The sequence below is a fragment of the Aptenodytes forsteri genome, unplaced genomic scaffold, assembly GCF_000699145.1.
Source record: "Aptenodytes forsteri isolate BGI_AS27 unplaced genomic scaffold, ASM69914v1 Scaffold113, whole genome shotgun sequence".
Classification (NCBI taxonomy): Eukaryota; Metazoa; Chordata; class Aves; order Sphenisciformes; family Spheniscidae; genus Aptenodytes; species Aptenodytes forsteri.
In genome coordinates, this window is record NW_008795032.1 from 399,461 (window position 1) to 412,045 (window position 12,585).

General features: G+C 56.7%; 1 protein-coding gene across 1 annotated transcript in view; it reads left to right on the plus strand.

Moving 5' to 3' along the window:
• Positions 1-7,846: 7,846 nt before the first annotated feature.
• OAZ2 (ornithine decarboxylase antizyme 2) overlaps positions 7,847-12,585 on the plus strand; it is a 35,674-nt gene continuing 30,935 nt past the window's right edge. The window contains 1 exon segment of the mRNA XM_009276337.1: positions 7,847-8,007. Coding sequence (XP_009274612.1) covers positions 7,847-8,007 — 161 coding nt within the window.

Genomic DNA, 12,585 nt, shown 5'->3' on the forward strand with positions numbered 1-12,585 from the left:
CGGCTGCTCCCTCACGGGCATCCCCGGGGCGGGGGGGACATGGCTGAACCCCGCGGGGCCCCGAGCGCCCCGGGACTGCAGCCCCACAGCCCTGGGACGGCAACTCCGTAACCCCCTGATGAAAGCCCTGAGCCCCAGGAACAGCAGCCCCAGGAGCTCAGGACGTGGGTCCCGTAACCCCGGGACGGTGGCCCCACATCCCCCAGGACAGTGGCCCTGAGACCCCAGGAGAGCAGCCCCAAATCCCCCACAACAGCAGCCCCCGGTTCCCTGGGGACAGCAGCCCAATCCCTCCTGCCAGAGCAGCCCCACGTCCCCGCAGAGAGCCGGTGGGTGCCAGGAGCGCAGCCCTGCTCTCAGGCCCGGGAGGAGGAGCAGGGCTGAGGCATGTCCATCTCCTTGCCCTTCTCCCTGCCCGCACCGGTGCCTAACCAGCCTCCTCCTAACAAAGCAGGCAGGGAGGTTGGCACAGGTTGGAGCCAGGCTCTGGCGGGGTTCCCACCTCCCCGATGCGGCAGTGCGCCAGCCCGCACAGAGATCCCCGCCATGCTCAGGGAGCAGCCCGACCCATTCCCATCTCCGCTATGGCAGTTGGAGAGGATGAAGAGGGTCCTGCCTTCGTGCAAGAGGGCAGCCCACAGCTGGGGATGTGTAACGGGAGCAGAAAATGGGGTGCATGGCTCATTCCTGCGTGCTGCACCCCACAGCTTGACCCCTGTGTGAGGCAAACATGTAAAACCCCAAAGGTCTGGGGTCAACCCACCAAGTGGGAAATGTTCAGGGGATCTGAGCCACATTAGCTTAACCAGCGTTGCTTGTACCCAGTCCTCACTGCACTTCTGCCAAAATGTCTTTACTGAAAGAGTGGTTAAACATTGGAACAGGCTGCCCAGGGAAGTGGTGGAGTCCCCATCCCTGGGGGTATTTAAAAGACGAGTAGATGAGGCACTTAGGGACATGGTTTAGTGGGTGGTGGTGTTGGGTCGACGGTTGGACTCGATGATCTTAGAGATCTTTTCCAACCTCAATGATTCTATGATTCTATGATTCCTCAGCACCGAGGCTGGGTGAAAGTGAGGGGAAACATCAGCCCTACCCTGCCCCGGTGGTCCCATAGCCCACCCCCCGAGCTGCAAAAGCAATGTGTGCTCCCAGCCCTTGGCCCGCCAGGGTTAGCCCTTGCTGGAGACGCTCTAACGCACCCATGGCCTGTGCTGTCCCAACTGCATTGAATGTCACTTCAAAATCAAACCGAGTCCACGACTGGCTCCGGGCAACCATTTGCTTCCAGCAGTAGCTCAGGGATAACATTTTGCCCATGTGCCTGTTGTGAAAACGTGTGAGCCTGGCTGGGGGCAATCACAGCTGATTTCTCCACTGACACCTGGGTTTACTGCCCTGTTCAAGCCCCAGCCTCTGATTTGCTTTGCCACCTGGTTATGCAGAGGCTCCCCATGAAAATTTAACCCTAAACTCAGCCGTCCCCATGCACAAGCGTCGTCCAGCACAACCCAAGGAGCTCCGGGTCCAGCACCAGAGAGGACATGCAGGTAGCACCATCACTGAGGTGGTTCCCATAGTTGAGCAAGCGCCTGTGGGGCCGCGTGGTTTCATCGCAGGAGGTGTGTTGGAGGGGAGGAAACGTCCTCCTGGGAGCGTCGGCTTTGCATTTCCTTGCTCTCTAGGTTAGGGCTTTTAGCAGCAGCAGCTGTTTGCATGCAGTGCCATGGATTTGTGTATTGAGTTCTCATACAGAGAGCTGCAAAGCGACTATTTCTTTTTGCAAGGCTGTGTAACGAGCTGCTAAGCCAGAGAGCCTGATCCCTGCCAGGTCCTGCAAGGGGGCAGGAAAAAACCCACTTCTTAATTAAAGAAAAACAATTTACTTATTTACAATGTTGTCCTACAGGGCGTTTTTGGGGGAGACTTTTCACACGAAGAATACACCCAGCCCTGCCGAACCACAGCGAGAGCCCCCAGTCCACCCACGGAGCTCGGCACGGACGGATCCTCAGCAGAGCAAGGGCTTTCTCCAGTCTTCAGCGATGCTGCGCTTCACCATAACTTCGTCCCCAGCGCAAGGCTGCGCAGGAATACCTCCCAGGAATAGCATTGCCTGCCGTGCCGAAAAGACTCAAAGCAAGCCCGCCCTGACAAAGACCAGGAACATTTGCTTCCTGTGCTAATTAAGCAAAAACCAGCGTAACCTCGCAGAATTTTCTCAGTGTTTAGGGGTTTTTTTTTTACTTTCTACAGACTTTTGAGTCAGGAGAGACAGAGCCTGCAGCAAGCAGAGGAAGACACAAAGGGGTGGAAGTCAGAAGCAGCAGCGGGTTTTCATCAGACCCCCAAGGAAGCCATGCTGCGTGCACACATGGAGGAAACGCACCGCCTCTTCCACAGCAGGAAAAACACCCGCTGCAAGCGGAAGAGCTGCTGCGTCCATCACGCTGGGGCAACGACGGCAGGTCCACCACGTCGCTGCCAGACTGATGGCCCGTAACCTGTGATTCATTCTGTAGGCAAGATCATCGTGTCGCTGTTGGGCAAGAGAGAAGCATCCTGCCTGCGCAGCCACACCTCAGAGCTGTATGTGGTGGCAGCATCCCTACATCCCAGCATCTTGTGGCTCGTAAGTCCCCTTGATGTCCCCATAAACATCACACCCAGGCAGCCTCTCCCTTCCCAAAGCACTGCGGCGAAGCACCACGTGCTTCAGCACGTGGAGTCCTTGATGGTCCAACCAACTGCACAGGGAGACGTTTCCTGCTCCCAGGAGCTTACAAGGGTGGTCAAAAGGTGGGACAAATGAAGCAGTCACTGCTACCAGCTTGTGCAAGTGAGCCAGTCCACCAGAAAACTGTCATGTCTCTGCAGTGGTTTTGGCTGAGGATTTTTTTCTTTGGGTGGTTCTCCACTTCCATGTGGAGATGCTCAGCTTTAACTGCGTGATCTGAGACCACATCAGCTGAACCAGTGCAGGACCAGGGTGACACTCTGGTTTGGACCATGCTTATCCAAGTTTTACAGCAATGTATTTTTACACCAACGCTTTTCACCCTGAGGCATCTACCTCTGCAGCCTAGCCAAGGCCTGCATCAGAGGCCCTGTCCTTGCCATACCACGTCCACAGAGACGCACCGGTTAGAAGAGCAGAGGTGATGCTGTGACTATCCAGCCTGCACCCACCAACCTCTCCCACACCGGTTCCTGTTCAGGGTGGGCGAGCTGGCAGTGAAGCCAGATCCACACTGAGGAAAAGCACCTAAGTGAGGCCAAAAAGTTACTCTTATGCCCAAGACTGCACGGTCTCCTGCGGTCATTTGAATACGCACTTCACTTGCAGTGTTGTAACCTTTTTAGCTTGCATGCAGCAAGCGTGGGGTAACTCAGCAGCGATGCCCACCCAAAACCAACTGTGCTGCCGCAAGCACCTGGCAGGGCTCAGAAAGCAGCTTGCTGGGGAGGCCTCCCAGCCAGGTCACTGCCAGCTGGAAAACAGCATCTTCATCTCCAGAGCAACTTCCAGCTCTCCATCACACTTCTTGACACATGGGGATGGGCAGCATGTCCCCAGCTGCCCTGCCACAATGTCCCATGCAAGCAGCTCCAACCGTGCTGTCCTGCCTGTAAATGATGGGAACAGCAGTGCCCCACCAAGGAAAGGCAGTAAAAGCTGTGAGGTGCTCACAACCATCAGGCAGGTCCTGGGGAGGGGGTTACTTAAGTACTTGAGATAGAAACAGGTTGTAATCAGCTGAGAAATCAAGGTGGGACTTAAAACAACCACCACCTGTAGACAATCTAGTAGCAGGAGACAGGATAGCTAGGAGCATGGTCCACCTGCTGGACGCTGGTTATAGGTGGTAACAGAGGGATGTCTCTCTCTGGCCGGGCTCCTGCACCCTGTATCTGCTGCCCATTCATTTTGTCATCCCAGGACTCGTTCATCTATCTGTAGAGAGGCAACAGATTTCATTTCGGGGATTGTGGGGGTTGTCACAGGGGGCACCTTGGGTCCCTGCTACCCCTAAGCCCATCACAGGCTGTGCCACACTTTGGATGAGGTGCTGGGGTGTTTTGCTGTTTCTCACCACTTATCTGGGACAACAGCTGAGCCTTGGCGCTTGTCCCAGGGCAGAGAGGACGCTCCTGTGCCGCTTCCAACGTGTTGGAGGTATGGTTAAGGGAGGATTTCCTCTGCTCACCACGGGTGCCAACTTCTCCTCCTCCTGTCCTTGCCCGGGAGGCCCCACGTCTCCCTGGACCACGCCAGCTAGCACTGCTCTGCTGCTCTCCTCCATCCTGTCCCAGAGACACCCCTGTACACCCCTCCATCCATCCCAGCTGCTCTTGCCTCGTGCCTTTAGTTAATTATTCTGGTTAATTATTCTGGACTGGGATTTGCAACACCGGCTGGAAAGAGGCCACTAACCATGGGATGTGGAGAAACACTGATTTACAAGCAAGCAGTGCAGACCAGCCGACCCCACTGTGCCACGGGGCTGGCTGACACTGCTGCGGCGAGTGACGAGCACGTGTAAGCTGGGTGCTGGCGTCACCGAAGACTCTTTACAGGACCTCAAATGAGTTCTCAGAGACCTTTCTGGCCATAGGCAGGAGGAGGCTTTATGGCTGAGACGCTGCCTTTGGTATGGATCAGAATCCAAATATCTAGAGACTTGTTATAGCATCACACAGCATTGGTGGGAAGGGACCTCTGGAGTCTCCCATTCAACAGGCCACAGGACTGTCACCAGCACTGGATCAGGTCGGTCCTGCCTTGAAAACCCTCAAGGATGGAGCAACCTCACCTCTCCAGGTGTCCATCCCAGGGCTGCACCATCCTGCGGGGAAGAAGTCTTCCCTAACACACAACCCGACCCTCCCAAGCCACCATCTGTGGCTGTTGCCCCACGTTATATCATCTGCCGCTACCAAGGAAAGTGTAGCTCCACCATCTTTATAACTACCACTCTAAGAGTTGTAAGCTGCTAGTAGACCCCCTTTTGGCCTCCTTTTGGTCAGACTAACCCAGCCCAGCTCCTTGGTGACACCTCGCTGGCCCCTTCTGCGGTTCCCCCACTGCCCAGTCCCCATCTCTGCCCGATGCAGAGCCAACCCAGCCATTCCTCCTGGCCCCACAACCTCCTTTGGCCCACCTGTCCCCAAACAGCAGGGATGGCACTTGGCCAAGGCCAGGCTGAAGAGTGTTGGACCGAATGCCGCATGGCTCCACCGGTCCTAAGCACTGCAAAGGTTCAGGTGGTAGAGGGCTGCTCCTGCCCAGTCAAACCATTCAGATTCCGGCTGGTCTCGGTTCTTTTGCTGTATTTAACCGCGACAGCTGCAGGACACATCACTCCTCCTGGGAGAAGGGGATGGGCAGCCCCGGAGCGTGGGCACACCAAGTGCAGTTAGAGGCAAGGTCATCGTAAAAGGTGTGAGGACTCTGGAGCAACAGCAGGGTGCTCGAAGGCAGGACAGCAGCGGGTCACCGCACGTAATGGCCAGAGCAACCTCTCGGGGCATCCGTTCCACGCCGCAGATCGATCAGCGAGACGCTGCCGGCCCCTTCCCCTCCGAAACCCACGATATTCCCAGGATTGATTTAGTAGCACCACTGATGGGCAGAGGATGAAAGTCGTGGCAGGAAAATTGGCACCAGGGACCGCTGATATTTGGGTACCGAATGACGGGATGCAAATAGCCCCATCCCGGGGGCTGCGCGGGATTTTGGGTGGCCTGGTGGGTGCTGGGCAGAGACGAGGAGCGGGGGAACAGCAGGGCTCATCCAACATCACATGCCTGGAGTAGCTGCTTTGAGGACAGTGGTGAGTGCTTTCAAACTTTAATTCCTTTCCGTACGTCACCGCTCGTCTTCTCCAGCTCTGCCTTCCCCCAGGAGGACGAGCTGAAGCTAACTGAGAAAGACAAGGGCTCGGAGGTGTGCGCAAACATTTGCTCAGACGCATTGGATCGCTGCAAAGCTGCTTTTATGGGCATTTCAGAGCGGCTCCTGGCAGCGCCGCCGGAGCCGAGCTCTGAGGACAGTTGCCGCGCCCCATGACGTGAACCCACCGAGTGGGCTTCAGACCAAAAAGGGGCGAGGAGAGCTTGTGTTTACAAAATTTGAATAAAAAAATGCCGCCAAACAGAAAAGTCTGTTTGGAGCCAGGAGCGGGAACAATAAACCCAAACGCTTTCCTCTGATGGGTTGCAGATGCAGCAGGCCGGCAACCTCCCGGTGGAAAAAGTGCTGCTGCATGGAGGGCTTTTGCCTCCATGCGAAGAGGCAGGTTTATTCCTAGCTTTTCACCTAGGAAATGAAGACAATGCTTTAGTCTGCCCCGAAACTCTTCAGTTTTTTGCTTTGTAGATGAAATACAGAGATAGAAAGGGCAGCGCTCTTTCTTGCTTGTGCAGTGCTTAAACAACATACTGTTATCTCTTTAGTTTCATAATTAACATGTCGTTTGCACTGTCCAGGCATATTAATTATGGGGGAACAAACCAGTGGGAATCTTTTATACGGGCATTTGTTAAAGGCCCCAGAGGCAGCCCAACCCCATGCATGGTGTGGTTGCAAGCACTTGTCCGGCACTGAACTGCTGCCCAAGGGCCATCGATAGCTGGCCCTTAACGGAGGCAGAAACCCGGCTTTGCCGAGTGTGGGGTGAGGGCTGTCTCAGCGCCGGGTCCATGCAACGTGCCCAGACCTTGCAGACACGTTTGAGCACCAGGGCTCTCCCTCCGTGTCCATCCCCTGTAGCTCCTTCCACCGCCATTCAGTGAGGAGAGCAGCTGAAGCCACCATGGTGCTCTCAGGGGCCAAAATTCTCCCCGTATTGCAGCTGGACCGCACCGATGATATGATGAATATGATGTCTCGTCCACAGAGGAGCTGGGAGCCACCGGGGTTGCTGAGGTCCCACAGGGGCCATAACGGAGGGACTTCCGCAGTTGGATCTGTCCCTCCTCCTTTGAGCCATCGCAGGAGCTGCCCCGCTGGCGGAGGGACAGGCTCTCAGCTCTGTGGGGGGAAAGGCTCCCCCCAGCCCCACTGTCACTGGGGGGAGGATCACTGGAAGCGCAGCTCTGCTTCGGCGTCTGGCACTCAACACCGACAAAGTGGCACCAACGGTTTCCAGATCTATCCCGGCGGCAGGGAAAAGGCACAGCGCACTGTGGCAAGCGCTTGCCAGGCCAGATCCTGCCCCCTCCCATCCTCTGCGGTTTTGACAGGGTGCTCAGTGAGAACGTTGGCTTTGGCACCCACGTGGGCGGCTGGAGCAGAAGGGACGGGGCGTGGCTTGACCCAGGGCATTGAGAGAAGATCAGTGTCACCGGTGTCCTGAGCCCTCGTGTGTTGTCCTACCCCAGGACCTGACCCAGCCACCTCTGGGCGTCAGCAAACCCAGGTTGCCTGAGCCAGGATCCCTCTCTGCCCTCAGCCAGGTTCTACCAAGTGGAGGGGCCATGACCCCATCCTGCCCAGACCTACCTCTGACCATCAACATGGCCTCTCCAGACCAGATCTCTTCATCCTCTGCAAAATTATCTTTATACCTAATTAACAGGCATTATGGAGGGCAGAAGTGCTCCCAAACTTTGCCATTAAGCATCCAGACAGTCAAGAAGGGCCACCTTTGTAATGGAGGAGATGGGCAGCTTTGAGCCCTGCCGCGTGATATGTTCCCTGGTCATCACAGAAAGCATCGCTCGAACTCTCCCAAGAGGAAAGGCGTCCCATTTTCACGAAGGTTATTAATGTCCAGCCCTTCTACACACTGGAGACCTTGTCAAATAAAACAAAAGAACTTGTTGTGAAGGAATCCTTGGCAACATGACCAACATACACATGATCTTCCGACTTGGAAAACAGATGGCCAAAATCCCAAGCGAGCAATCCCACCGCATGCGGCATGGCTCAGCTCCCGTGCTGCCGCGGCTGCCGGCGACAGGCCGTGATGCACTGTGGTTCCCAAAGCCTGATGGAGCAAGCCAGTGAGTGAGAGGGGACGTGCGGGATGAGCATCGCTCCAGCCTGGATGCGGCTCTTTCTCTGTGGCAGCCACAAGCCTGGAAAAGCCTTTTATCAGCTCATTTATCACGTCCTTCCCCAGGACCCTCCCTGCTCCCATGGGCTCCCCTCGGCCAGCCCTCTGCACCTCCACCCCAAAGGGTACGTGTCCATGGGTGGCTTCAAGGGTACGGAAGAATTCTCCTTGCAGCCTTCTTCCTCCTCCCCGCTGTTCTCCAGGTGAATGTAAAGCCCTGCTGCGCTGAGCACCACGGAGGACAGCCCGGGACACCTCCATCCTCAGACCCTGTGTGCTACTGCCTGGCACGGGGGACATCCCAGCCCACCAAGCATGGCACGGAGGAGACCTCCTGCTGACTCCAGCCTCCCATCTCCTCTGGTCAAGGAGGACCCATGCCCTCCTCCTGGAGATGACGCTTCCCGGCCAAGGGTGCAACCCGCTGTGTAAAAGCCGCTGCACTGTCGCCACCGGCACTTCGAAGGCTGCTCCTCGGTCATGTGGATAACAAGAGGGATTAGCAAGTCAGGGGAGGATGAGAGCTAAATTAAGCGTTGCCTTGCAAGAGGCTGCTCCATCCACCCTGCTTGTCTTTGGGTGGAGAAGGGAGAGCAGAGGGCAGTGCTGGCAGGCAGGCCAGGCACAGCAGCACAGCTCCGCAGTCGCTCCTGCCCTCCTGGAGCTAGGGGTACAAAAGCCAGTGTGCCACACAACACCCTTCCCGGTACCGTCCCCACACAGGGGATGCTCACCACAGCTCAGCCGGGCAAAGCCAAGAAGCCTGCATGACCTGCAGGGTTTTCGAGGGCTCCTTGGCTTGGCCAGAGCCCAGGGTTCCCAACAGGCACAGCGAATGGCCTGCCCCATCCCCAGGGCACCCCAAGTCTCACCCCTTGGAGTTTCAAGCCTTGGCAGCAAACCAAAGCAATATATCTTCCCAATTCTCAGTCCCAGAAATGCCAGACTTGTTTAAACTGGACTGTTTAGATGAATTCATGTATGTTGGTATTTTGGACACCCAGCATGAAAGACTTCAGCTCATGATTAAAGTTTGGCAAAGCCCTAAAACCACAGAAGACAAAGAGTTTTATCATGGGAAGCACTGGTCCCTGGGACGAGCTATAATTACTTCTGTTCTGCTTCGACCACAGCGCGTAAACACCGAGGACCGATGGCAGCAAGGGCCGATTTTCTAGAGCCAGCCACTGCCTATTGCTGCCTTTTGCTGATGGGATGGGAGGGGACGCGCTGCGGTGCAAAGTGCCCGTGTCCCCGCAACCGACACACTGGGCTCATGCCTGCAGTCTAGGCATTTTCCCTGAAATCCCAAATTCCTGCGAAACACCCATTGCATCACTGACCATCGCCAGCGCGAACTTCCCAGGAAAAATTCATTTTCAGGAAGGGAATACAGCCTGTAAAATCCTACCCTGGGTGGGGAACGACAAGCAAGGGGCTGTGATGGAAACTGTTTTGCAACCTTAATTATTTTACCCCAAACGCCGGCAGCCCCGACAGCGCCTCTTGCCCCGTAATCTCATTAGTCTCCTTGGGAACGCCTGCCCCACGAAAGCCCCTCTTGCCCTCTTATCGCTCCCCGTGTACGCCCGCTCCCCCCAGGCACCGAAAAGAGCTCCTTGTGAAGCTCAGGGGTCTGGCGAGCCCCCCGCGCGCGCGCCCTGCCAGGCAGGTCCCGGGAATGCCTGATTTATAGTCTTATGCCTCGTTCTGTTTACGCCAGGCAAGTTATTTAAAACGAGGAGAGCGAGAGGAGCCCGGGTTTTGTTTAAAAGTCCGGCGAGGAGATTTGCCTTAAATAGTCAAGAGCTGAGATTGGAGGGGAGGCCGCCCAGCAGCCCGGACCTCCAGGGTGGGAGCGGGGCTGGCACCCGCGGGGGGAGCTGGCGTGGCAGGAGTCTCCCGCTTAACCCTGGGGAGTTAAATCACCCTGCGGGATCGCTCACAGCCCTGGCTTTGCATGGCCCGTGGCACCAGAGACACGGTTCACCTCCACAACATGAAACACATGAAATGGCAGTCTCAGGAGAAACGGCACCGGTCCTCACAAGCCAGCGTTCACTCTGAACCCTAATGATGGCAATCCAAAAAGCTGCTCCACGGCCAGAATTGGTGCAGCCACCCCGAAGGAAGCCTGGCACAGCCCCAGCTATGAACCCTCCAAGCAGCCCCCTCCAGTCCTCAAGGCCTCCTCCTTAGGGGCAAGGCTAAACGTGAAGCCATGCTGATGTAAGAGCCTCCCACGGGGGAACGACGTGAGCTCGGTTTGCTCGGTGCCGAGCACAGATCTGATTGCTCTCTATAAATACATCCGGGGTCAACACCAGGGACGGGGAAGAGCTATTTAAACTCAAGGGGGACGCTGGCAAAAACAAAAGGCTATATATAAACTTTCCATGAGCAACGCCAGGCTGGAGGGAAAGTTTTAACTCCTGGAGCAAGGAGGTGGAGAAAGAGCCCCCCAAGGAGTGGGGTGAGGCAGCAGGATGGGGCCAGACGTTTCTCTCTGTCCCCAGGGTGGGCAACCCCGGTTTCCCTCCATCCCCCATCCCCAAGACCAGCAAAATCAGCAGAGGGGCCGGCAACCAGCCTTGGCACCGCAGCGGTAGCTCCCAACCCCACTCCAGGCAGGACAGCAAGGGGCAAGAAGCTCTTCAGATATTTTTCCACTTTCTTGACTTATTTGGTCAAAATTGCTGACGAATTAATCAGAATAATGAGTAACTTGGGTGCCTCGAAGCACTCGGCAGCAACGGTCGAATGCTGAAAGGCAGAGCTGTTGTGCAAAACCTGGCACCCTTTGCTAATCCCTGCGTCACTGCTAATGCCTGCGCCCCCAATACTCCCTGTTCCTCCTGCTCACCCCTGCACCCCTGCTCAGTCCTGCACCCGCTGTCAGCGCATGCATCATCTGCTAATCCCTAATCCTTGCAACCTTGCCCATCCCTGCAACCTCGCTGATCCCTGCAACTCCTGCATGCTAATCCCTGCACCCTACCTCTCCACTAAATGCTGCACCCCAAGGAGCCCTGATGCCTGCACCCCACCTCCCACTGCACCCAAACCCACTCTGGGCAGCACCCAGTGGGACAGGCAGAGCTGCCCTCACCCACTCCTGGTATCCCCGTTGGGTCCATCAGCCGGATCCTTGAACACCAACAGTCGCTTGTGGGAATGGCGGGGGCAAGAAATACTGCATTTGGGAGGTGTTATGGAGACGGGGGGGAGAAGAGGAGGAGAAGGGGGCTGCATGGTGGGGCAGGCTGGTGTCACGGCCCCAGTGGGAGCTTGTGGGACACTAACCTGCCTTTTTTTGCAGCTTATCTCAGAGGGATCTGAACCCGGGGATGTCACCAGCTCCAGCAGACCGGCGGTACCATTCACAGGGTGGGGGATGAAATATTCAGAGAGGTTTAGAGCAATTCAGTGTCTCCCATGGAGCAGGCTGATGAATATTTCAGAGGAACAGGCACTCGAAGGAGGGCCGGGAGCTGGCTGAGCGCTTCGCCAAACAACCACCCTGTAACCGTGGTGGCCACAGTGTGGTCTGGCAGGGATGCTGCTGGGGAGTGACTGGGAGCATAAGGTCACGCCGGCAGAGATGCCTGACAGAGCAGAGCTCTGGGACAGCCTGAAAACAGCCGGTTGGGGCAGTGACCGAGGAGGACACCTCTCCTGGAGGTATTTGGTGTCTTCCCACTCTGCTCCCAGTGATGTGACAGCAGCGAGGGCTTGTTCCAATATACGTGTCCACCCATCCATCAGCCATCCTACGTCACTTCAGAGTTGCTTCCCAGCAAACACTGAGACAGACCCCATCTTCCCAGTTCCTCCCAGTTGACTTCTATCTCACTCATGCCCTCCAAGCGGCATGGTTGCTGTGCTCCTACACTGTCACCCCACCTTGTGGGCTCGCTGTAGGGGGAAGGTGACAGCGATTGGTAGAGCACACGTGCATGCCGTCATGGGAAACTCCTCTCCCGGCACCAGCCCATGGCGATCTGGTCCTTTCTAGGCTGTAAGAGGAGGAAGCCAATCACAGAGACAGTGAAGTATGGGCTCTAGCATGAGGCCCATAAACATTTGTCACCGTAAATTAAAACAGAGCTGTCCACGTCTGCCACACTACCAAATCCCCTAAGCTGCAGCCCCGATAGCAGCCCCACCGGCGCTGGTGTTGCAACAACCAGAGGAGTGTGCAGAGTCACGTCCTGGTTGAAAAGTTCAGGTCCGAGCTGAGGGAGCCTCCAGGGCAGAGTAAAGGCTGCAAGGTTTGAGATGCAACACCCAGGGATGCGCTGGCACCCCACTGTCCCCGATCCTGCATGGAGCTGCAAGCCACCACCGGACATGTGCCCTCTTCCCTCCCAGCGAAGCCAGCGCAGGGCAGGACCCCTGGTGTGCTGGGAAGGGGCTTTAATTCCCGCTACATCCCCCGGGTGTGGCAGCGGCGGGGGCGGGGGGCGGGGGGGGGGGGGCCGGCAGGACTGGGGGGACACGCCGGCAGGGTCGGGGGGACATGGCA